The sequence below is a fragment of the Ochotona princeps genome, chromosome 25 (genome assembly GCF_030435755.1).
Source record: "Ochotona princeps isolate mOchPri1 chromosome 25, mOchPri1.hap1, whole genome shotgun sequence".
NCBI lineage: Eukaryota > Metazoa > Chordata > Mammalia > Lagomorpha > Ochotonidae > Ochotona > Ochotona princeps.
In genome coordinates, this window is record NC_080856.1 from 16,204,836 (window position 1) to 16,228,377 (window position 23,542).

Consider the following 23,542-nt stretch of genomic DNA (forward strand, 5'->3'; position numbering starts at 1 on the left):
TTCCCGCCCTCCTCTCTGTTTCTATGCCTCTTGAATATTTTTTGAAGTAATACTTATTTGGGGAGGTTATTTATTTATATTTGAGAGGCAGGTTTACAGAGAAAAAGTTTTGCTATTGGCTGGTTTACTCCCCAAATGGCCACAACAGCTAGAGGTGAGCTGTTCAGAAGACAGGATCCAGGAGCTTCTGCTAGGTTTCCCAGATGGGTGCAGGGGTCCAAGGACTGGAACCGTCTCCTCCGCTTCCCCAGGATATAAGCAGGGAGCTGGATCAGAAGTGGAACAGCTGGGATTTGAGTCAGTCCCCATTTGAGATGCCAGCACTGTAGGCAAAAGATTAGCTTGCTGAGCCCCTGTGAGCCCCTCAAATAACATTTTTTTAAAAAAAAAATCTGAGACAAATAACTTTAAAAAAAAATCTGAGACACCATCTTCTCTGTCAGATGTCACCTTTTTATGGCGGGGGAGTGGTGGTGATGATGGAGGTGGTAAAATCTGCATAACATAAAAACCATTAAAGTGGCAGACTTAAATGGTCCATATCAATGGCACTGGATGTATTCACACTGTTGCACAAGTATTACTCAATCTATTTTCAGAACTTTCTCATTGCCCGCAACAGAAATGCTGTAGCCATTAAGTACTCCCTTTTGGCCTCTCCTTCCAGCCCTTGGCGACTTCCTCCACTTTCCGTCCCTATCTCATTGGCTGGTCCAGAAATTACACATAAGAGGAATCATATAAAACTTAGCCTTTTTTGTGGCTTTCTTGACTTAGCATAATCCTTTCGAGTTCCATCCGTGTTGTGACAAGCATCAGAATCATTGTTGTGGCTTTACGGTGCTCAGTTTTGTATGTCTGTACATTAACCATTCTGTGGGTGTGAGGGAGGGGGATCGCATTTTGCTTATCCATTTGTCAGTTGATGGACACTTGTGTTGGTTCTCCACTCGCTAATTGACTGCCGCTTCCATGAACACTGGTATACAACGCTCCATTTGACTTTTTGTTTTCCATTCTTTAGGGTATATACCTAACCATGGAATTATAATTTCCCAGCTTCCTGAGTTAGTTCTTTGATATTGTTTTTCCCAAGCACACTGCATGCGACTCTATTATGGTGTTGGATGTTTTACTGTAAACTATCAACCATATCTATACCTCAGAATTTGTCTAGATATAGGCAGCATGTAGGATACGGTCTGCTACTTGATAGGGGGTGATTATCTATTGAATAGTTAAATGAACAAATGTATGAATGAATGAGTGCTCCAACCAATCATGTTAAAGTCAGGGCAAATTAACAGATTGCAATTTGTTTGCTACGAAGGCCTGTTTGTAATCAACTTCTAAAAAGAAACTGCTTACTAATCTAGTAGGGTGGAGGAAAGTGCAAAAATTTAGAGACCAGACATTTTTCTTGCAAAGAAAAGTCTCTGTGGAGCAGCTTGAAGTTTTTGGAATTGAGAGCCAGCCGAAAATACTAACCACATGCAGTCAAAGACTTGTGGCCCAGAGTTGAATGGCACTTTTATTTGAGATTTTTTTAAAAATACACTTACCAGTTTTAAAAAAAAAGCAGCATCAAATGAGACTTTTGTTTCCCGCCTTCAGACATTCCGTCCGGCTGCTATGCTGATAGAACGATCGTCTGATTTTGGGCAGACCTGGGGCGTGTACAGATACTTTGCCTATGACTGTGAGAGCTCATTTCCAGGCGTTTCGACGGGTCCTATGAAGAAAGTTGACGATATCATCTGTGATTCCCGATATTCCGACATCGAGCCCTCGACAGAAGGAGAGGTTGGTTTGTGTCTTTGTTAGGACTGCTCCTTTTAGCTCTACTTTCTGATCATCATAAACATTCCAAGAACTCTTCCTTCTATTTGTAGGTGATATTTCGTGCTTTAGATCCTGCTTTCAAAATAGAAGACCCATACAGCCCAAGGATACAGAGTAAGCTGGCTTTGAAATGACAGTTCTGTTGGGAGGCGGGATGAGTCTTACCTCTTACTCGGGTATTACCGAGTCTGCCTTCTTCACTTTCCCTCTTGCTTTGCAATATCCAACCAGTGGTTGCGAAAAACAGGGTCCTTCAGAGCTCTGACTGACGGGAAACACATTCTGATGAAGAGATTTCGAAACACTCCAACCTGAAATACCTTGATCATATTATCTTATTTTCTGTTCAGCATGTTAATTAGGGTAGGGTTTAACCTTGTAACCAAATGTCCCCCCAAAATTCAGCAGATAGAATGAGAATTCTCTTATGGAATCCAAAAGGATTGTCAGAAAAGAAATAACTAGGTTTATCAGATAAAATATGGGCTGAGGAACCTGTTAAATCTGAATTGTCGATAAATGTTTTTGGTATAAATATATTCTGCATAATTTTTATGATGAGTACAAATATGTCCCATGTAATATTTATGCTTAATGTCACTACGTTCCAGGTGTTTTGGGACGTATATTAAAATAATTCATTATTTATCTACACTCTGAGTATCCTTCACTTTTATTGCCCACATTCCAAACTTGGGAACTCTTGGTTGTAATGCCACCCAGGATCCCAGCTGCATTCTTCAGTAGCCTTTACCCCTGCCCTTAGTTCGGTCCTCACTAGACGGTTGCCGTCTCACTGTGGAGGGCAAGCAAACTGCACTTAAAGATGAGATGTGAGTCCTCATCCCATCTCAGTAGACAAAATCAGTCACATGGCAACCCTGCAGGAGACCCTGGGGAGCATCGCTAGCTAGGTGCTTTGCTAAAGCTACGGCAAGAGCTCCTACTGTCAAAGGAGTAAGGGAAGAAGGCATACCGTGCAGCCGTGAGTGGAAGCTCGGTAAGGTGGCTGTTGGATTGCTGCTTAATGCATGGGTCAATTCGGGTTCACAGAGTTGGGATGCTGGGGTAGTGATGTGATGAGTAAATGGCAGGCAGATCTTGAGCCCATGTGTTTTTTTTAGATCTTTATTTTATTTTTATTGGAAAGTCAGATATACAGAGAGGAGGAGAGACAGAGAGGAAGATCTTCCGTCCGATGATTCACTCCCCAAGTGAGCTGCAATGGCCGGTGCTGCGCCGATCCAAAGCCAGGATCCAGGAACTTCTTCCAGGACTCCCACGCGGGTGCAAGATCCCAAGGCTCTGGGCTGTCCTTGACTGCTTTCCCAGGCCACAAGCAGGGAGCTGGATGGGAAGTGGAGCTGCCGGGATTAGAACCAGCGCCCATATGGGATCCCGGGGCTTTCAAGGCGAGGACTTTAGCCGCTAGGCCACAGCGCCGGGCCCTTGAGCCCATGTTTTACACTGTGCTCTTCACAGCTTTTTCTAGCATCCCACAACTACACTGAAGTTGATCTAGAACAACATTTTGATCTTGGGAGGCAGAAGGTGCAGTCGTCAAAAGAAGGGGCTGAGGTGTCATTCAGACCTGGGCTATTTTCTTTAAGATTTACTTAAGCTTAAAAGTCAGAGAGAGAAATGGCTGCAGTGGCTGGAGCTGAGCCCATTCAAAGCCTGGAGCCAGAAACTTCCTCCCAGCCTCCCACATGGATGCAGGGGCCCAAGGACTTGAACCATCCTCTGCTGTCCTCCTAAGCTGTAAGCAGTTAGCTAGATCAGAAGTGGATGCAAGCACCACAGGGGAGAGGGTTAGCCATCTGTGCCACTGCCCTGGTCCCCAGATCTGGATTTAAGGGGCATTTCCATTTTAATGTGGGTATATGACTGGGGCTAAGAAATTGAAAACTTCCTGTTTTCCTTTTTTGTTTTTTAATTTCATTGCATAACACTGACCTTGGAGCTATTAGGGAAGGAGAGTGAGTAGATATTTGTAAGATCCATCCGAAGACCAGGCTTGCGGAAAGTGTTGAGTAACTTGACACTGCTGCTGTTGTGGAAACCGGGGCCTGTCAGCGGTGAGCCACACTGCTGAAGTCCTCACTGCTCCATCTTTCCCAGCTGTACATGGCCGCCCCCGCCCCGGCCCCGGAGCTTCCCAGCTTATAGCATAGAAGAGCAAAGGGAAGCAGCCCATGGGATGGTGCCAGAAAAGTGCTGCCTCACTCACTTAAATTAGTTTTACATGTGGCCCAGACTCGCTCTAGCCTGTAATTTAGTCTTCTGTTCTCTTGTGTACTAATTACTGAATGGCATGTTGAACCCAGGGCTCATTTCTAAGAGAGCTGTGAGGCCTTAGAATCCAAAATCCAGCAGAGAAAAATGTCCACCTAGACTTCCAAGCCAGCACCTCCCAAGTCCATAAAAGACTTTGTCATTTGCCCCTTTCTGGAGGACATCTGGGGACTGGGGAATGTGTAGCCCGTCAGATCGTAAAGTCCTTGCCTTCTGTTAAACAGCATCCGGTCTGCTGCTATGGTATGGAAGCACCTGTGGTAGCTTTGCAGTCCCTGGCATTCGAGGGAACATTGTGTCTTTGGTTGTTGCTATGCTTGAGACCTCGGGGACTCACTGCAGAAGCGGTCTGCCTCTTGAAGCAGCTGTTGGTGCAAGGCCTTGTTATTGTTAAAAAAAAAATATGCAGGAGTTTGGGTGAGGGGTGGGGGAAGGCGGAGCATATTTGCTCTTCTGAGACTTCCACAAAGATCAGTTCAAGGGCTGCTAAATACTCCAGCTGCTGTTCGTGCCTGGTGTTTGAGCTCTTGTCAATAGACGCTTGTGCTCATTCAGGGGCAGGAGGCTTTGTGCTGGAGGAAGTGTTCGCATTCGCAATGCCTTTGAGCTAAGCAGGACCACGGGGTCTCTGTTGAGTTTAGCCCATGCATTTTCCCTTACATCCACAGCTATTTCTATAGTGTGGATTGTGGTCTGTACCCTCTATTAGCTATTCAGAATTGCACTGAGCTTTGAAAGTATTTGCTGCTGCTAGCCTTTGGCCTGGGGTGACACAGTCGTAAGAGTGCATCAGCATAAATCAAAGTAATGCTGAGGAGACTAAGCCTAAAAGGCTACAGCACTCACCTTAGTCCAAGCGTGTGGGCTCAGCAACCTCCTGGGATGCCCTTGAGCGGGAACAGCATGGCAATGAATGTGAACACCAGTGCGGAAGGTTGAAGGGCCCTCAGTTTATCCAGTTACAATAGGTTGCCATTAATAGCCTGTTCCGTAATACGCTTAGGTCTACAGATTTAGGAAGGGGTAGGAAAAAGTTTTTAAAAATTGACTTAGAAGTAAATCACAATTAAAAAAAATTTGCCCCCACATCTCAATATTAACCTTCTTTATTCTGATGTCACTATATTATATTGATAATATATATTATATTGATTATATTGTCACTATATTATGTTGTCACTGTATGTCACTGATTATATGGATCTGTGAAAGAGTTTTGTACAACAAAACCCAGAACATTATAAACCAAGATATCATTTAAAAACTTGTGCAGGTGGTGCGATGACTCCACTGGCTAATCCTCTACAGTAGAAGTGCCAGCTTCCCATATAGGCACCAGTTCATGTCCCAGCTTCTCTACTTTCATCCAGTTTCCTGCTTATGACCTGGGAAAGCAGCAGAGGACAGCCCAAAGTCTTGGGATCCTGCAGCCGTGTGGGAATCCTGGAAGAAGTTTCTGGATTCTGGCTTTGGATCAGCTCAGCTCTGGCCATTGAGGCTATTTGGGGAGTTAACTGGCAGATGAAGAACTCTCTAGCTCTCCTTCTCTCTGTAAATCTGCCTTCTTTTTCAGTAAAAATAAATCAATCTTTTAAAAACAACAACAGAAACCCCAAACTTGAGATACTCTGTCTGGATTGCAGTTGTGTTGCTAAACCCATTTTCATAACTTGGACTTCAGTGAAATGGTGAGAAACTTCAAGTAGTATTTTCCCCTCCATAAAATAGACCTATATATATGGAGAAGAAAATACTACTTGAAGTTTCTCACCATTCTCTATATAATGGGTAAACACTTTATTACCTGAATGAGAGTTTCTGATTTGGGGACTGATGCTAATTGTTGTGGGAACCAGCTGTGATTGCAAAACTTCAGATCGCCATGTGCTAAGAATTGTTTGTGTCTTTTAAGGTTTATTAATCTGCAGATCACTGGGTTCTGGCAATTGTAGTTTACTTCTCCACTTTCACACTTCCTGACATGTTGGCCCGTAGACAAAGCCATCACAGAGCAGTGATTTCTGTTCAGCTGGTAAAAAGGCAGGGACTTCCTTCTGACAGCTGCCACATTCTGTTAAGTTTCATTCCAGGGTTCCTCTCGGTGGTGCAAGTGGGAGGTGTGATACTGTGTCCTCATGAAGCGATTCTGATGTGATCCAACTTTTCCTCTTCTTGGTGACCTTCACAGATCTGTTGAAAATCACCAACTTGAGAATCAAGTTTGTGAAACTGCATACTTTGGGAGATAACCTTCTGGATTCTAGAATGGAAATTAGAGAAAAGTACTACTACGCTGTCTATGACATGGTAGTTCGAGGAAACTGCTTCTGCTACGGCCATGCCAGTGAGTGTGCCCCTGTGGATGGATTCAATGAGGAGGTGGAAGGCATGGTAAGGGAATGCCTACACTTCTTTCTACTTGATGGGGTGGGAGCGGAGCGGGACTCTGATGTGCAAACTGCCGCCAGGCTCGACTCAAACTTTTTCCATTCGTTTTCTAAGACTTTTGAGTTTTCCAGATTCACGTTTGGCCCATTGTACCATACAGCTGGTTCAATGCTGGTTTTGTCTTTAGAGAGTTTCTGGGACTGTGAGGAGATATGGGTTGCTCATTTTAAGGCCACTGAATGAATTTTTGGAACTTGTTACTGCAGGTTGTTGCTAAAGTTACTAGTTTAGTCAACAAAGATTAACAGGTCGTCTAAATAACAGTTGGATCTGCCTTTGTATTAGGGAAGATTAAAAACCACAAGTGTTCAGTCTTTAGGCTAGGAGGCATAAATTGATCCCAGTCCAAGGAAGGCAGAACTTGTAAGCCCCAGCCTACATAAGAAGTTGGGGTCAAATAGAGTTTGCTTCCTTTGCCGCTTTCCGCCTGTATTTGCAAATTTATTTTGAAACTTGGATCCAAAAATTGGTTGATTCAGTCAAAAAACTTGGTTAATTTGCCAAATGGATAGAGAAAATTAGGATAGTCTATTCTAATCTGGTAGGGAAGTCAGATATACAGAGAGGAAAATCTTCTGTCTGCTGATTCACCTCAAGTGACTGCAACGGCCAGAACTGAGCTGATCTGAAGCCAGGAGCCAGAAGCTTCCTCTGGGTCTCCCCACGCAGGTGCAGGGTCCCAAGGCTTTGGGCCGTCCTTGACTGTTTTCCCAGGCCACAAAGCAGGAAGCTGGATGGGAAGTGGGGCCATCTGGATTAGAAGCAGCGCCAGTATGGGATCCCGGCATGTGCAAGTTGAGGACTTTAACTGCTAGGCTACTGTGCTGAGTCCTCTAGGAGGCTTCTTAAGAGAGCTTGAGGATTTTACAGCCTGGCAGGGCTGTTAGGTCACCCAGATGCTTTCACCATGAGAAAAGAGGCCAGGGACCCTGAGCAGTTTGCTACAGAGCCCCAAATCAATGACTAGCAGGTGGAGGGGACTCCATCTTACCCTTCTGCCTCTGCCCTGGGCTCCCTGTGGGCCTTCACGGTTGGTGAATGGTGTGCTTGGCTTTTCTGCTGTTTGCCTTCTCAAACAGTCACAGTCTTTATCACAGAAGATGTAGCTGGGTCTGTTTTTAGCTCTTTTAAAACCACTGCCTTCTCTACGCCTTCATGAAAAGTCTCACTGCATGAGCAAAGCTGGGTTTTTCACAGAGCCTCAACGGCAGGAAGCAGTCCTCCAATGTGATTGCTACTGGTCTCAGGGGATGCCAGGTAGATGATGTGTCCTTTGCAATGGAACTAAGCTGATGTGTAGTGTGGGTCACATAGTGCATTGGGCTGTGGCTTCTGCCCCGCATGCTCTTGCCCTGTGTGCTTTAGAACTGTGCTTCAAGTTGCATAACATCAGCCTTGGGTCTTCTTGGAGCTGCACTGCTGGCACAGGGGTGAGGCTGGACCTGTTGGTCCTGTTCTTGATTTCAGTGCTATTACAAACTCCCAGTGAGGTGCCCGAGGACATTCACATGCTATGGGCTGAATTTATAGCTTCAGGGGTCTTCAGCAGGACCTAGGGTGGCACAATGCACAAGAAAGCGTGTCGTGGGCCTTTCATTGAGTGAATTTGAGAGTTTATAATTTCTTGAAGGAAAGAAATGGTTACTTTTTACTGAATCAAAATGAGATTTCAAAATTAAGTGCTATGCCTACAGCAAAAGAAAGATGCAAAACAAAAATTTTAAATGACTGCCTATTTGGTCTAGTAGTAAAACCCTCTAGTGTGTGAGTTTGTGTCCAGGCTGTTTGTGTGAGCTTATAGCTTTTATAGCTTTCTAATACAATGAATATTTTAAAAACTCTACAGTAACTTAAAAAAAACTTCAGTAACTAATTCTATTCTTCTGGGTTTTTCCCTAGATAACAAACCAATAATGGGTATCTTGGTACATTAAGCTTTTTTAAAATTTTTAATTAACTTTTCACAGATTCATTATAGTTTATAGACAGTTCTAGGATGGGAGCTTTTCTAGATTTGGGGGATTTAGCCACCAGCAAGAGTAGGGTTCTGGGGGAGGGAGAAACACTGTGGCAGGTTCATGATGGAAAGGGATTTCTATTTGCAAGGATTGTGGAGAACATTTGGCCATCCGTATCTCTGACTTTGCTTTCTCATGGTTATGATGTTCAAGGTGCATGGCCACTGCATGTGCAGGCATAACACCAAGGGCCTGAACTGTGAGCTGTGCATGGATTTCTACCATGACTTACCGTGGAGACCTGCCGAAGGTCGAAACAGCAATGCCTGCAAAAGTAAGTCTCTATCACTGGGATGTTTTGAAAAACTTCGGAATCTGATCTCTGCATTCTGATTGGGGATGCTATAAATAATAGACTGTTTTTGCAGAAGGGAAAAAAGTTAGCTACCTGTTCCCTACCTCCACAATATTAACTTTTAGGAGTCTAGCAAGTATCCATTTAGTTAAGTTGAACCATTTGGGGCGCTGTCACAGCGACTGTGGTAAGTACTGTGGAAGACTCAGATGTTGTCCTTGACATTGTACATGTTTGTAAGTCAAGAACGCCATGACAGAGAATGAAAGAAAAACAGGACACTAGATCATTAAGGCCTAGGAAATACAGAGTAGAGCTTTTGGCCTTGTTTCCATGCCAGCCCAACTGTGGCCTCTGGCATACTTGAGTGCATCCAAGCATCAGAAATATGATGTCAAGCCCCATACCCCCTGCATCCCACTCACAGTGATTCTGATAACCATCCTACCTTGAGAGTACACACCTGCCTCAGTCCCCGCTCTGAGATGGACTCTTCTAGAAATTCAGATAATAGTGAGAGCTGGAGTGGTCCAGACTTGGCAAGTCTAGTAGATTCCAGTCATCTCTGGATGACTGTTCAAGGCTGTTTGGGTGAGAAGGCAGATTGAGAGAGGAAGGTGGGAAAGGGTTCAGACAAGGAGAATAGTGTAAAGTACAGGCTATGAGAATGTTTTGTGACTGTTGGGAAATGATGCTGGCTTGAATGCAGCTGTGCTAGGAGCAGTACCATGGAGGGTACCAGGAATACATCCATCCATGTATAAGACACAAGCCCCTCTGCAGGGTGTCCTCCTGCAAGGCGGGCAGGTGGGAGAACTCGAGTGTAGAGGCCCATGCTGGGTCAGCTCTGTTGTGGGCAAACAAGCACCATTCTTGTGCATGGTGGAATGGGAGACTAGGATGATGGATTGGGCCAACAAGATTGTGCTGAGTGGGCTAGAGGAAGCTGGATACCTCATCTAGGAAGGCTTGGTGGACTTGAATTCTTCCTACAGCATTTGGCTTGGTGTGGCAGCATGAGTAGTGGGGAATGAGGTCATGTCCCCCAAAACAGGGACCCCATTCAGGCTTCCCTAGGAACTTGTCACCAGAAAGTCCTTTGGAGCAAGGTCTTAGTGTCCAGTCCCATGCTGAGTGGAACACCAAGGCCTCTTCTGTGGGCTGGCAGCCTTCCTGGTGGCTGTGAACTTCAGAGGGGCTTTCTCCAAGGATTCTTCCATTCTCTTACAAGGAGGGCAGATAGGTGGGTTTATTTCATTAAGTTCACATTTTTAAAGTTTCTGTGCTGATGGAGGGCTCGAACCTGTGGTATAGGTGGATGTGTCCTTTGTCACCACGAAAGCCGTCTTGTTCGTTCAGGCTGAATTCAGTCTCAAGTTTACTTAACGAGCTTCCTTCCTAATCAATGCCATCCTCCACTGACACAACAAGCTATGAGACTTCCCTTGACGTGGATCTTGTCATGCAGAGTGCAACTGCAACGAGCACTCCAGCTCGTGTCACTTTGACATGGCGGTGTACCTGGCCACTGGCAACGTCAGCGGGGGCGTATGCGATGAGTGTCAGCACAACACCATGGGACGCAACTGTGAGCAGTGCAGACCCTTCTACTACCAGCACCCGGAGAGGGACATCCGAGATCCTAATGTCTGTGAACGTAAGTTGGCAGGTGTCACCGGGTGGGACAGAGCCCAGGTGACTTTACACCATGAGCAGTCAGTAGTTAACAGCCTTTTCGCAGAGCTCCATGTATGAACAGGGAGCTCAGGCTTGAGCTCAGGCCTAGGAGTTCAGGATTGGAATTGACTCAGTAGTTGAGCTTTCTTAGTCTACTTCTGTGAGGTTTTGACAGTGGAAGGGAATATGTGTCAAGCAGTGACCCAACACCTTTCCTGCTGCATTTACGCTGATACTTTCCATTCTTTGTAGAATGTTCATGTGATCCAGCTGGTTCTCAGAACGAAGGAATCTGTGATAGCTACACTGACTTTGCTGCTGGTCTCATTGCCGGCCAGTGTCGGTGTAAACCGTACGTGGAAGGAGAACATTGTGATGTTTGCAAGGAAGGCTTCTACGGCTTAAGCGCCACAGACCCATTTGGTTGTCAGTGTGAGTGCATTTCATCAAAAGCTTGGGGAGGTGTCCCGGGTACATGACTCTCATTTTACTTGGCGATTCTGAAGCCTAACTGTGACTTGCTTTGATTTGTCTCTGTTAAGCCTGTGCTTGCAATCCTTTGGGAACCATTCCTGGTGGGAATCCTTGTGACTCAGAGACTGGATACTGCTACTGCAAGCGTCTGGTGATGGGACAGCGCTGTGACCAGTGTCTGGTAGGTGACTCCTCGTGGCATAGGACGGGCAGTTGGTGAGTAGGACGTGGTTTTGTAGAGGGGGCTTTTCAGCACTGTACGTTCTAACACCCACGTGTGCTGATCTTAACAGACACAAGTGGGAGAGTCACAGATAGGAATTATTAGGTGAATAGTTTGAGGAAATGTTGAGCACCAGTGTGAGGAATATGAAAGACAACCACAATGAAATACTTTGGCAAAATTAATGAGCTTTAAAAAATTGGAATAGTTATGATTAGTGAGGTTGTAATGTAGTATGCCAGTTATAGGAATGTGAATCAGGTTGACTCCAAACAGCATTTTGGAGATATCCCAGTAGCCTGCACAAATGTCATGCCTTTGGACCCAAGAATCCCTCTTCAGGGAATCATTCCTGATGACGTTACCGAATATTGGACAAGGATATATCCATCAGATGACTCTTGGCAGAAGATTTGGAAGCCTCACTCCACTGGGGAAACAATTTAATAAATTTGGGTGCTTCTATACAGTGTTATATTGGGTTGCCATTGTAGGTGACAATAGCTTGAGGAAAGGCTTATGGTGTTAAAAGAAAAAAAAGGCATGAATAATATCTTAATTACATGTGAGAAAATTTCACCCAGAGACAATAGGTGGAAGGGAATAGATAGAAGGGTTCACAGTGATGATTCAGAGTGAGGGTGGTTTAAAGAAAATCGTTCTGTGTTGGTTTTTAGTTGGTTTTATAATCCAGATGATCTGTTGTCCCCGAGTTGGATGTGTGACCCCTAAATATATTTATTTAGATAAATAGATAGATACCCCTCATGGATTTTTAAAGTGGATTTCAGGAAGTCTGATAGAAATCTATGAGCCTGTTTTTATCTTCATTTTAGGGGATGCAGAGTTCGTCTTCATGGTGTAGATCCTGTCCCAATTCCTCTGATTTCCATGTCCGTTGCTCCCCTAGACTCACTGAGCTCCTTAGCTTTCAGCTGTGAGAATGATCCTAGCTGTCTCCTGCATCTCCACATAGACAAATCCTCAGGGGGCTCTCCTCCTGGGAGCTACATCACACTCAACCCTGGGGGAGGGCAGGGGGAGCTCAAAGACCTGCCAAATAGTTGCTGGGACTCGTCCTTCCCGCGGAATTCCAGTGAAGAAAATGAGCGTCTCTCCTGCTTGCTGCAGTGTGAATTAGTGGGTGTAGATTATCTGCGGGGCAGAGAGCGAATGTGTGAGTGCTTGGCTGGGTGACGCCTCCCCTTGCTGTGACCCGCAGCATGGGTTTCCTTCGGAGTACTGCACCCTCTGGTTGGCTGGCTGCCTGCTGGGCGAAAGGAACATTTGGCAGAACAGCCACAACGCGCTGGAACTTGCTGCTTCTAGAGTCTCTTGTGCAATCGCAGAAACCCTCCTTCAGATGTGACATCTTTTGTTCCACAGCCAGAGCACTGGGGCTTAAGCAATGATCTGGATGGATGTCGACCTTGCGACTGTGACCTTGGGGGTGCCTTAAACAACAGGTGAGTGGAGCCTGGCTTCCCATCTTTGTACTCGGTCATGGAGGAGGGATGTGGCTTCTCAGAGAAATAGGATGGATGGCAAATGAATGGAAGGCTAAGTCCATGTTGGGTTGGAACACCTGATAACCACTTCTGCCCACAGTCTGGGTGTTTTCAAAGATCTTCCATTTTGTAGTTAGCTTTGAAACTTTATAGTATGTTTATGATTCTTGGTTTTTAATAGTGTTCACTGTTCTTGTTCTTAAACTTTTTAGTGTTTTTGGTTTTTTAACCATGATAGCCATAAGTACTCACAGTTTAAAATAAGTTGAAACAGTTCATACAGTTATAAAGCTTTCTGTCTCCCACCGAGTTCTGCTGCCTAGCATTGCCAATGTGAACAAATTTGTATATTTTTAGAAGTTAATGGTAATATTCAGTGTGACTATTAAAAATTAATATTTCTTATTTTTTTCAATAACATGGTAGGTGCTTATAGATAGTACAAAGATAAAAACAACTCAATATTTCCCACTTACCTTTGCTAACATCTTTTGAGAAAATCGAAGTAGTCAAAAATTTAGCGCATTTTAGGAGACTTGCTTTTTTTCATGTCAGTAGATACTTATTCCTTCACTTCTTCAGCTAGCTTTTTGGCGTTTTCCAGCATGACAGTGCCATAATTTACTGAATTATTCCCATCTCTTTTGCTCTTGTTTAGAATATATTTTAAATATTTATTTCTTTAGTTGAAACAGTAATAGAGAGAGAGATGTTCCATCTGCTGGTTCACTTCCCTAGATGGCAGCAATAGCCAGGACAGGGCCAGGTTTACGCCAGGAGCCAGGAACTCTGTCGGGGTCTCCACGGCAGGCAGGGACCCAGGCTCTTGGACTATCTTGTACTGCTTTCCCAAGAGCATTAACAAGGAGATGGATTGGAAGCAGAGCAGCGGAGGCTCAAGTTGGCACTCTGATGAGCAACGCTGCTGTTACAGGCAGTGGCTTAACGCACTGTGCCACAAGGTCAGCTGCTATTTTAAAGATGTTCCAGTGGGTATCCTCATAAAAATGTTTAACTGGGTATCCAGTATCTGTCTTGACGAATGTTGGTATCTCTGTGGACTAGGTTACCAACGATGGAAGGAAAATGTGACTGTTTAAGACAGATAGTGCCACTTCATTTTCCCACCGAACAGTTGTACAAGTGCCTTTTCCACCTTATGAGTTGCAGATCAAAATTTTTTTTGTCAATCTAACAGACAGATGGCAGATTCTCATTTTGACTTGTCTAGAGAATCTTGTTGTTTTTTTGTTTGCACATATAAACTACATTAATGAAAACTAACATGTAACAATTTTTAGTGAGTTTATCATGCTGCTGTTCCTTGACTATATGCGACACAAAGTTCTACTGAAAATTGATTGTAACACACATTTTGGCACATTTTTGTATATGGTTTGGAAGGCTCTGGAAATTGGCGGATTGGTGGGAGTTGAATTAGCCAGCTCTGAGTGAAACAGGAGTTTTGCTCTGTGTTCCTGGCTCGGAGTCAGAACATCTGGTGCAGTGTCAATGACTGCCCTGAGACTAGGCAGCTGTCTCCTTGTGGTCTCGACTCTTCCCTGAGAGAACTCGCTGAATTCATCGAGCCAGCACCCACGACTCTTGCCCAAGGCCAACATGGTCACCCTGGGGACTGCAGGCTCAGGCAGAACACATTCTGCTTGGCCTCTTGGTTTGGGTGTGTTCTGTTCCAGGGCCGGCAGCACACTGAGGACAGTGTGTAGCCTCTGAACTTTCAGGCTGGATTTCTGTTCTTAGAAAACCGCCAGCAGGGAGGAAGCAAAGATCATTCCATAACAAGCCAGGCAGAAACGCACTCAGCCGGCTGCTGATGGAATCCCTTTTCCACTTTTCCCCTGTGTGACTCCCAGAAGGCTTGCTTGCTGATTGCTGTTAGTGTCTGATGGCTCTGTTCAAAGCTGTCATCATTCCCCAGGTCCTCCATTTGTCGCTGCGAGTGGAATATGCAATTGTCCCCATTATGTAATAAACTTAGGAATGTCCCTTGTTCTTTTGCCCTCCGTGGCTCTGTTGCTTCACACTGCCTTCCCCCTCTTCCTGTTTCGCACACACTTGCATCTGCCTCCACCCACGCACAGCCCCTAGCCTGCCCTCTAATCTCTCCTGCAAACATCTATGAAGACCAGAAATAAGTTCATCTAGAGAACTGGTGACACACAGACTTTTAGTGAAGTTGGTAGTGCAGGTGACTCTGTGACTTGCCAGCATGCTGGATGAGATGCGCAGCCTTGGGGGATCGCTATCGTTCAGGAAGAAAAGGAAACAGCTTGAAGGAAGGCATGGAGGTCTGGGCTCCCACCAAGGTTTCTGGTGAATCTCTTCTGTGCTTTTTTTCTTCCTTGAGAACCCCTTCCTAGAATGATGCCTTGGGCAGGGTCTGCTGTGAAGTGTGGATGCTACTGAGGTCATGTAATAATAGATGACGGTGATTGGGAAATGCTCGGCTGTGTAGTGGATGTGTTTCTTTGCTCGTGAATATTGTACTTCATAGGGTCCTTTTGTTTTGCCTTGTGTCCATCGGGGGTATTAAATAAATGTTGGAGTGAAACAACTTCAAAAGTCAAAAAATTCTTAAGATGTAAAAACTAAATACAAGGCAGCTTCAGCAAGTTGAAGGAAAAGTGAAATTAAAAGGTAAAATTATTTTGGTGCAAAAAATGTGAAACTATGCATTATCTTTTTGTAAAATATACTTCCCATGAACTCTTGGAAGACATTGTTATATCCATGGTTTTCAAAAACTTGTGCACCAAAGTGAGCTTCATTTTTTTTTAATGCATTTGTTTGAAAGGCGGAGGGAAAATAGGGAGATTTTCATTCATCAGATGCCTTCAACAGTCAGGGCTGGGCCCAGCCAAAGCCAGGAGCCGGGGGCTCAAGCCAGATCTCCCACGTGGGTTGCAGGGACTCAAGTATCATTGCCACCTCTCAAGATGTGTATCAGCCTGAAGTTGGAATGGGGAGTGGATCGAGATGCAAACCCAGGCACTTCTAAATGGGATGCAGGTGTCTCCAGCAGAATCTTAATCATTGTGCCAAGGCGCACCCTGAACTTGCCTTTTAGTTTGATTTTCCCATGGACATTTTAAAGTAGCCTCATCTGTGCTTCTTAGAAGAAGCAGTCTCCAAATGTGATCTGAAAGTTACGTTGACCAGGGACAAAATTAAGTACAACAAGCACTGAAAGCAGAAATGTACTTTAGGACGTTTTGTTTGAGCCAGATGAATGTTTGGCAGTGCAATCAAACCTTGGTGTGATGCATGTCTAATAGCTTGACATCTAATCTGAGCTTCTGAATAATTAAAAAGACTTAGTTGTCTAAGTATTGTGACTCCAGGTTAATGAAGTTTTCCCTAGTTGATTACCTACAGTAATGAATGAATCAGAATCCATGGCAGTGGTTACTGGGCAAATGCACTGGGAGCCATGCCTTTCAGTGACAGCCGTGTGGTTGGCTTTGTATCCGTGACCAGGTGTTTGGGTTAATGTTCCTTACTCACATTTGTGTTGCAGATAAAGGACCCAATCAAGCCCACTGAACTCTGTCTCCCCACCTTCAGTTGCTTGTTCTGCAATGACTGCTCATACAGGCTCTGGTTACTTTCTTCTGTAGTGGTTCATAATTTGGACGTCAGCATCCCACTGGGGAGGAAAGAAGGATCTTCTTGGCCATATTGTAACATCCTATGGCTGAGATCCTGAGAATAGCTTTTGGGGTGGAGTCTGGCAGGAGAGGCCAGGTCTTAATTGAAACCAGCGTTCTTCTCCGGGAAATTGGCTAGGATGTTAAGAGTTCATTTTCCTGTAGGATAATGACAGGATGTGCAGGAGGAGACTTGAAGAGGACCGTGTCAGGGCACTGGGGGACATTGTGAGTCAACCACTGACTGTTAAACCTGCCTGTGAGTTGCAGCTTGCCTTGACTACTTAAGGCAAGCTCTGGGATGAGGGGGAAAGTGAAAGAACTTTGGGAGTAGATTTCAAGCAACAATTGCAATGCAATTTAATGGTGGCAGGTATTTTGGGTCTTGCTTTTGCACATAAAATTGTGCTGCTGTGGGAAAAGGCCAACACAGACTAAGAACAAAAGGGCTTCATGTCGGCTTCTCCCTAGGCCTTGTGGGCCGAGGTGGTAACAGCTAGCAGCTTGTTGCACACGTTAAATTTTCTATTTGTTTATCCTTTATTTAGATTGCATCTCTTTCATAGCTGAGGTCAGCAGGGTCAGAGATTGCAGTTAGATTGTTTTTTTTCAAAGATTGACTTATTTTACTTGAAATTCAGAGTGACAGAGAAAGTGGGAGAGACCAAGAGATCTTGCATCTGCTAGCTCACTCTCCAGATGTACACAGTGGCCAGAGCCGGATCAGTCTGAAGCCAGGAGTTAGGAGCCTCTTCTCATCTCCCACGTGGGTGCAAGATCTCAAGGACTTGGGCCATTTTCCATTGCTTTCCCAGACCATCAGGAGGAAGGTAGATCAGAAGTGGAGCAGCCAGGGCTCCAACCAGCATCCCAATGGGCAGCTGGTGCCTGCCAGTGGAGGATTAGCTAGCGGAGCCACTGCGTCAGCCCAGTCAGCTAGATTTATTAACAATCATGTTGCAAGGGAGAAAGCAGTCAGTGGCATAAAAGTAATAAAGACAAGGAAGATCAGAGAAAGCCCACTTGAAAATGGTAGAAGGAGGGGACCAAGCACAAAGGTTTAATGATGGGGTCTAAGCGAGGCTTGGCAAATCATGGAGTTTAAAGACCTGTTGCCTCAACTTTAATGAATGTGTGCAATGAAACCAGGTATATTGTAGAGGTTAAATGCACATATAACAAAGAGACATGTGGCCTTCAAGAAGGCAGTGGCCTGAAAGACAAAGGAGATCGGCACAGCGTGGTGGCAAGGACACACCACAGTGAGGCTTCTGTAGAGTTTTGGAAGGACAGGTGGATTTTGGCTGGGAGGGAAGAGGAAGACGTCCCAGGCTACAGGACTAGCATAAGCAAAGGGAAAGGAGTCGAATCATGTAGTACATTTGAGAAATATGTAATGGTAACTAATTGTTTACCATTATGGTTGGAGAGGTCTGGGAAGAGGATGGAAGGACAAGATGGAAGAAAGCCTGGTGTGTCTGTCTTCCAAGTTCGTTATGCCCAGAGATGTTATGATTGGCATGTCAGGCCACTTGGGCAGCTTCAGAAAAGATCACATTTTGGCTTGGGAAAAATCTCAGCCTGGTAATGAGGATACCAGTTAGAAGACTGTTACTAATGCTCAGCAGAGCACAGCTTGTGGTAGCAGGAAGAAACACAAGATGCAAAGAGATGAACCTTCAGGATTTGGTCATGTTTGTGAAGATATCAACTGGGCAGTAACGTGTGCATCCTGATCTGTTGAGATTCCACTGGTGGGCATATCTTCACTGTAGAAGAGAACACAGGTGGCCTTGAGGGCTGTCACTGGAGAACCATGGAGTTGGGGTCTGTGATGATCAGATAGGAAATATCCTTCTGGGGCATCTTTCGGATTCACGGTCCAGAAAAAGGAGGCATGGTTCGAAATAAAGCCGAAGATAGAAGAGATGAACATGGGGAATTTAAGGATGTCTGCGTCAGCACGACGTTGGATTGCACATAACTGAAGAGAGGGCAGGAGGGGGGATGAAGCCCGAGAGAACAGGTCATGGGCAGGTTTCGCTGTAATGCGTTAGAGTTGGGATTAATTCACAGGCACTCTTCTGTCCAGGTACTTGTGTGTGTATTTTCTGAAGCAATTGAGAAACTTTTGCATAAATATACTTCAAGAAGGCCATGGAAAAAAATGGGCTCAAAGATACACAACTTCCTATCGAGCGTGATTTTTCCCCTGCATTCCTACGAGCGTTTTGAAGGCCCTTTGCCTCTCCGTGGGATGTTGGATGGTGCACCTGGAACTGTTGCAGTGGCTAGCTTAGGTCTGTGGTAGCCACAGCTGACCTCCTCTTCTTCCTTGCAGTTGCTCTCCGGAGTCAGGCCAGTGCACGTGTCGGCCCCACATGATCGGACGTCAGTGCAACGAAGTGGAGTCTGGATACTACTTTACCACATTGGATCACTACATCTACGAGGCAGAGGAGGGCAATCTGGGCCCGGTAAGTAGGGGCGTGCTGAGCAGGCTGGTAAGGGGGCACACACTCACTCTTAGAGAGGAGGTCAGGTAGAAAGCATTTTTGGTAGTGTTTGCCAGGGAGCACAGGACAAGGCCTGGGATTGTGCCTGCTGAGAGCGGTCATGTTTCCAGTCAAGACTGACTGACTGACTCACAGGGCTTTGGGGCATTGACCATTTGTACTTGGAGTCTGAAACTAATGCCAGTGAGCGAGATGAAGCAATCCACTAGATATCGGACCGCCTTGTAGAGAATCTCATCACTCCTGGATTTGCTTAAAATAGCATTTGGGGTGTCCTCTTCCCTCCCCTTTTACCTATTTCCCTGGCTGTGTCACCCACGGTCTCCAAAAATGGAAAGGGAGCAGGTGTCTGATTGCAGTGCCTCTTAGGATGCCCACGTCCTGTATCGGAGTGCCTGGCTTTGATCCCTGGCTCTACTCATCGTTACAGCTTCATGCTAATGCCTACCCTGGGAGGCAGCAGTGATGGCTTCAGCTGGATTGAATTCTTGTTTGCTTGAACTTTCAACCTAACTGCAGCTGTCAGGGATATCTGGGGCATAAGTTAGGGGAAGGAAGATCTCTGATTATCTCCTCCTGACTGCCTTTAAAATAAAATGAAAATAAATAACACGTGTTTTTTTTTAAATCCTGAAATACTAAAAAGAATGGACCTGGCATTGTGGCATAGCCACTACCTGCAGTGCTGGCATACCATGTGGTTGCTGGTTCGAGTCTCAGATGTTCCTCTTCCAATCCGGCTGTGCTAATGTGCGTGGGAAAGCATCAGAACACAGCCCAAGTACTTGGTCCCACACAACCCACAGGGGAGATCCCGTTGGAGCTCCTGGCTCCTGGCTGTGGCCTGGCCAAACCCTAGCTTTCGTGGCCATTTTAGGAGTGAACCAGCAGATGGAAAACCTCTCTCTTCTCTCCTCCTTTCCTCCATCCCCCGTGTCTGTCTCTTTCTTTCTATAATTCTACCTTTCAAAGAAGTAAATAAGTCTTTAATATAAAACTAAGCAAAAAGCCTTTAAAAAGAGCTGAATTTCCTGCTGTATATCAAAACTTCGCAATCTAGTGGAGACAGTGGGACTGTAAAGTGTCAGGTAGCCACGCTTCGGAATTGCTGGGTAACCTCAGATTTCTTTGGCTGTTGAATGTCAGTGCCTTCCATTTGAAATAAGCATGTCTTTCCCCTGTGCCCAGGGGGTTAGCATAGTGGAGCGGCTGTATATCCAGGACCGCACTCCCTCCTGGACTGGAGCTGGCTTCGTCCGAGTGCCTGAAGGAGCTTATTTGGAGTTTTTCATTGACAACATACCGTATTCTATGGAGTATGACATCTTGATTCGCTATGAGCCCCAGGTAAAAGAACCTCTCAGTGGATTGTGTGCGTGTGTGTCTGTGTGTGTGTGTGTCTGTGTGTGTGTGTAGGGGGTGTTATGGTAGAAGACTACTGTTTCTAATGGATATTTCTACTTTTACATGAGCCCTAAAACCTGCATCAGAATTTTGGGTGATCCCAAAATCTCAGCTCTGCCATGGAAAACTTTCGTTTATCTTGAATCCGATTTGTCAAACGCTGAGTGATTAGAATAGCTCATGAGAATGCCTCCAGACCCTCCCCCAGCTTCCTTCCTGCCGTAGTCTGGCTGCCCAGGAACCCAGACACAGGCCCCTCGCTGTAGAGAAAGACGTAAGGTGAACAAGTGGCAGCAGAGGTCAGATGGGCCTGGAAGACAGAAGTGAGGTCTGCCAAGATGTCTCAGGGAAAATCAGATCTTAACCTTTAAGGCTTAGAGGGGACTTGGATAAATGGACAGAAGCAGAAGTAAGGAGCATTGTAAGCCGAGGAAGGAGATTCTCTGGGGAAACTTGTTTCCCATGGCTAGGGCAGGATGTTGGAGTGGTGGCATCTCTACAGACATACGCTCTCCATGTTCATAGGCAACCATCAGAGGACATTCAGCAGGGCCTTGTTATGATCTGAGCTGTTGTAAACTAGGCAGAAAGTGATGCTGGGATGAGGCAAAGAGATTAGTTGGGAAGGAGAAGCGAGGAAGGCTGGGACAAGGGCAAAAGCAGAGGAGGAAACAATGAAGGGCAAGAGAGGTGATGACTGCGTTTTTCCGTGTTTAACTTTGGCTGATGATCGACTGGGAACAGCCTCCAAAAACAGCAGGCGCGGTGGATGGCCACACATGGTCTTTCAGTTGTTTGGTTATTTTCTCCCAGCTGCCCGACCACTGGGAAAAGGCTGTCATCACCGTGCAGCGACCTGGAAAGATTCCAGCCAGCAGCCGCTGCGGGAACACTGTTCCGGATGATGACAACCAGGTGGTGTCGTTATCACCCGGCTCAAGGTCAGTGTGACAGCGGTGTGCGGCTCGGCGGGACGAGAATGCAATGTCAGGTTTTTCTCATTTCTTGGGGCGGGTGAGGAATACTTGCAGAACCAGGTGCTGACGGTCCTGCTTTGGAATTATCAGTAGAACTCTTTTTTTTTTTTTTTTGCATGTTAATCTTTGTATCTCTAAAGGCTGACACTTGTTTTTGTCTCTTGCTTGGGGACAGGTATGTGGTCCTCCCTCGCCCCGTGTGCTTTGAGAAGGACATGAACTACACCGTGAGGCTGGAGCTGCCGCAGTACACCTCCTCCGACAGTGGCGTGGACAGCCCGTACACGCTCATCGATTCTGTAAGTGTCATCTCGCTCGCGTGTGTGAGAGCCACGGCCCAAAGCGTGCAGCTGCTTCCTCAGGCTGGACTGGTTGTGCACCCATTTTCCCTTGCTCTAACAAATTACTGGAGGCTGGGAAAGTGACTTAGGTAGCCACACGTTTCAGGAGTTAAGACCAATGGCACCGTATCTGGTGCTGGTCCACTCCCTTGGCTGCGCCCCATGGCAGAAGGGCTAGTGGAAGAAGTCATGTATTGAGACTGGAAGAGAGAAAGCAGGGAGAAGTCACGCTCGCCCCTTTAAAACCACCTTCTTCAGATAAACTAGGTTCCACAGGAGGCACATTAATGCTATCAGGTTGGCGAGCCTGTGATGCATCACCTGCCAGCAGGCCCTGCCTCTTAAAGGTTCTGCCACCTTCCAGCGCCACCACATCGGGAACCCAGCTTGCAAGAGGAACACTCGGGGCACTAACTCAGACCACATCCAAACCACAGCAAGGGAGAATGGCCAGCAGCTAAGTAGAATCGTTCTTTCTTGCCTCCAAGATTACTTTTGTGTATAAAAGTACACTCTACAGGAAAGGGTATATTGGAAATCCTTCTTTCTGAAAAGAAATGCCTTCACCTAGCACTGCAGAGGTTGCACTTAGCCTACAGGTAAGACAGCAGTTGAGACACATGTGTCACAGAATGGAGTACCTGGGCCTGATGCTTGGCTCTGGCTTCCGGTTTAAGCATCCTGTTAATGTAGACCTGGGGAGGCGGTAGTGATGTGCCACGTGATTGTGTTCATGACACCCACATGGGAGACCTTGATAACATTGCCAGCTTCAACCTTGGCCCATCCCCAGCCAGTGCAGGCCAATGGGCAGTGAATTAGTGGATGTGGAATTAGTAGGACAACTGCTTATTCTCTCTTCCTCTCAAAGAAATTTTCTTGGAGCTGGAGCAGTGGCAGGTGGGAATCCTCTACCTGCAAGCGTCTCATGTGGGTGCTGGTACGCATCTGGTTGTTCCACTTCTGATCTAGCTCCCTGCTTGTGGCCTGGGAAAGCAGCAGAGGATGGCTCCAGGGGCTCCCACACCCATTGAGAGACCTGGAGGGAGCTCCTGGCTCCCCACTTCTCACAGCCCAGCTCCTGCCATTGTGGCTGTTTCGAGAGTGAACCAGTGGATTGAAGATCTTTCTGTCTATCTCACCCTCTCTTTCTGTCTCTCTTGCTCTCTCTGTCTCTCTAATTCTTTCAAGTAAAATAAATAAATCTTCAAGAAAGAAAGGCATTTTTTAAAAAAAGTTTTAAATTGTATTTCAAAACTATCAAGCTCTGCAAAATCAATTGAAATTTGTCTTTCCTAATAATATTCAAGGGCAGAATGAGTGTGATTTCTTGGGTCCAAGTAAAAGAAGTATTTGAGTTTTTTTCCTGTTCACCTGCTTCAGCCAGGGATGTGGGCTCTGGCTTAAGACATGTCACTATTTCTCTGTCCTTCACAGCTTGTTCTCATGCCCTACTGCCGGTCGCTGGACATCTTCACCGTGGGAGCGTCAGGAGATGGAGTGGTGACCAATAGTGCCTGGGAGACCTTCCAGAGGTACCGCTGCCTGGAGAACAGCCGTAGTGTTGTGAAAACGCCCATGACGGACGTTTGCAGAAACATCATTTTTAGCATTTCTGCCCTGCTGCACCAGACTGGCCTGGGTAGGTGTGGGGTAAGGGTCGCCCGAACAGCTGAGTTTAGTTCCCAAGGTGCCCTGGGGTACGTGTCATATTGTGTTATATATAGTACATCAAGCAAATAGTGTTTTTGTGGTGCTTGGTCCTTTTGATTCTCACTGACATTTTAACAAATGAGTGTCACTGACTACAGGATATGCAAGAAAGATGCAGCTTACAGAAACCCAGGGGGTGATCT

At 45.8% G+C, this 23,542-nt stretch overlaps 1 protein-coding gene across 1 annotated transcript in view; it reads left to right on the forward strand.

The window, feature by feature from the left end:
* The window catches only part of LOC101531703 (laminin subunit beta-1), a 63,308-nt gene that overhangs the window by 13,039 nt on the left and 26,727 nt on the right, over positions 1-23,542 (forward strand). The window contains exons 6-18 of the mRNA XM_004598582.3: positions 1,615-1,803; positions 1,893-1,956; positions 6,326-6,528; positions 8,757-8,877; positions 10,367-10,555; positions 10,828-11,007; positions 11,118-11,230; positions 12,659-12,738; positions 18,790-18,925; positions 20,153-20,311; positions 21,182-21,309; positions 21,521-21,644; positions 23,124-23,328. Coding sequence (XP_004598639.2) covers positions 1,615-1,803; positions 1,893-1,956; positions 6,326-6,528; positions 8,757-8,877; positions 10,367-10,555; positions 10,828-11,007; positions 11,118-11,230; positions 12,659-12,738; positions 18,790-18,925; positions 20,153-20,311; positions 21,182-21,309; positions 21,521-21,644; positions 23,124-23,328 — 1,891 coding nt within the window. The remainder of the gene's footprint in view (positions 1-1,614; positions 1,804-1,892; positions 1,957-6,325; positions 6,529-8,756; positions 8,878-10,366; positions 10,556-10,827; positions 11,008-11,117; positions 11,231-12,658; positions 12,739-18,789; positions 18,926-20,152; positions 20,312-21,181; positions 21,310-21,520; positions 21,645-23,123; positions 23,329-23,542) is intronic.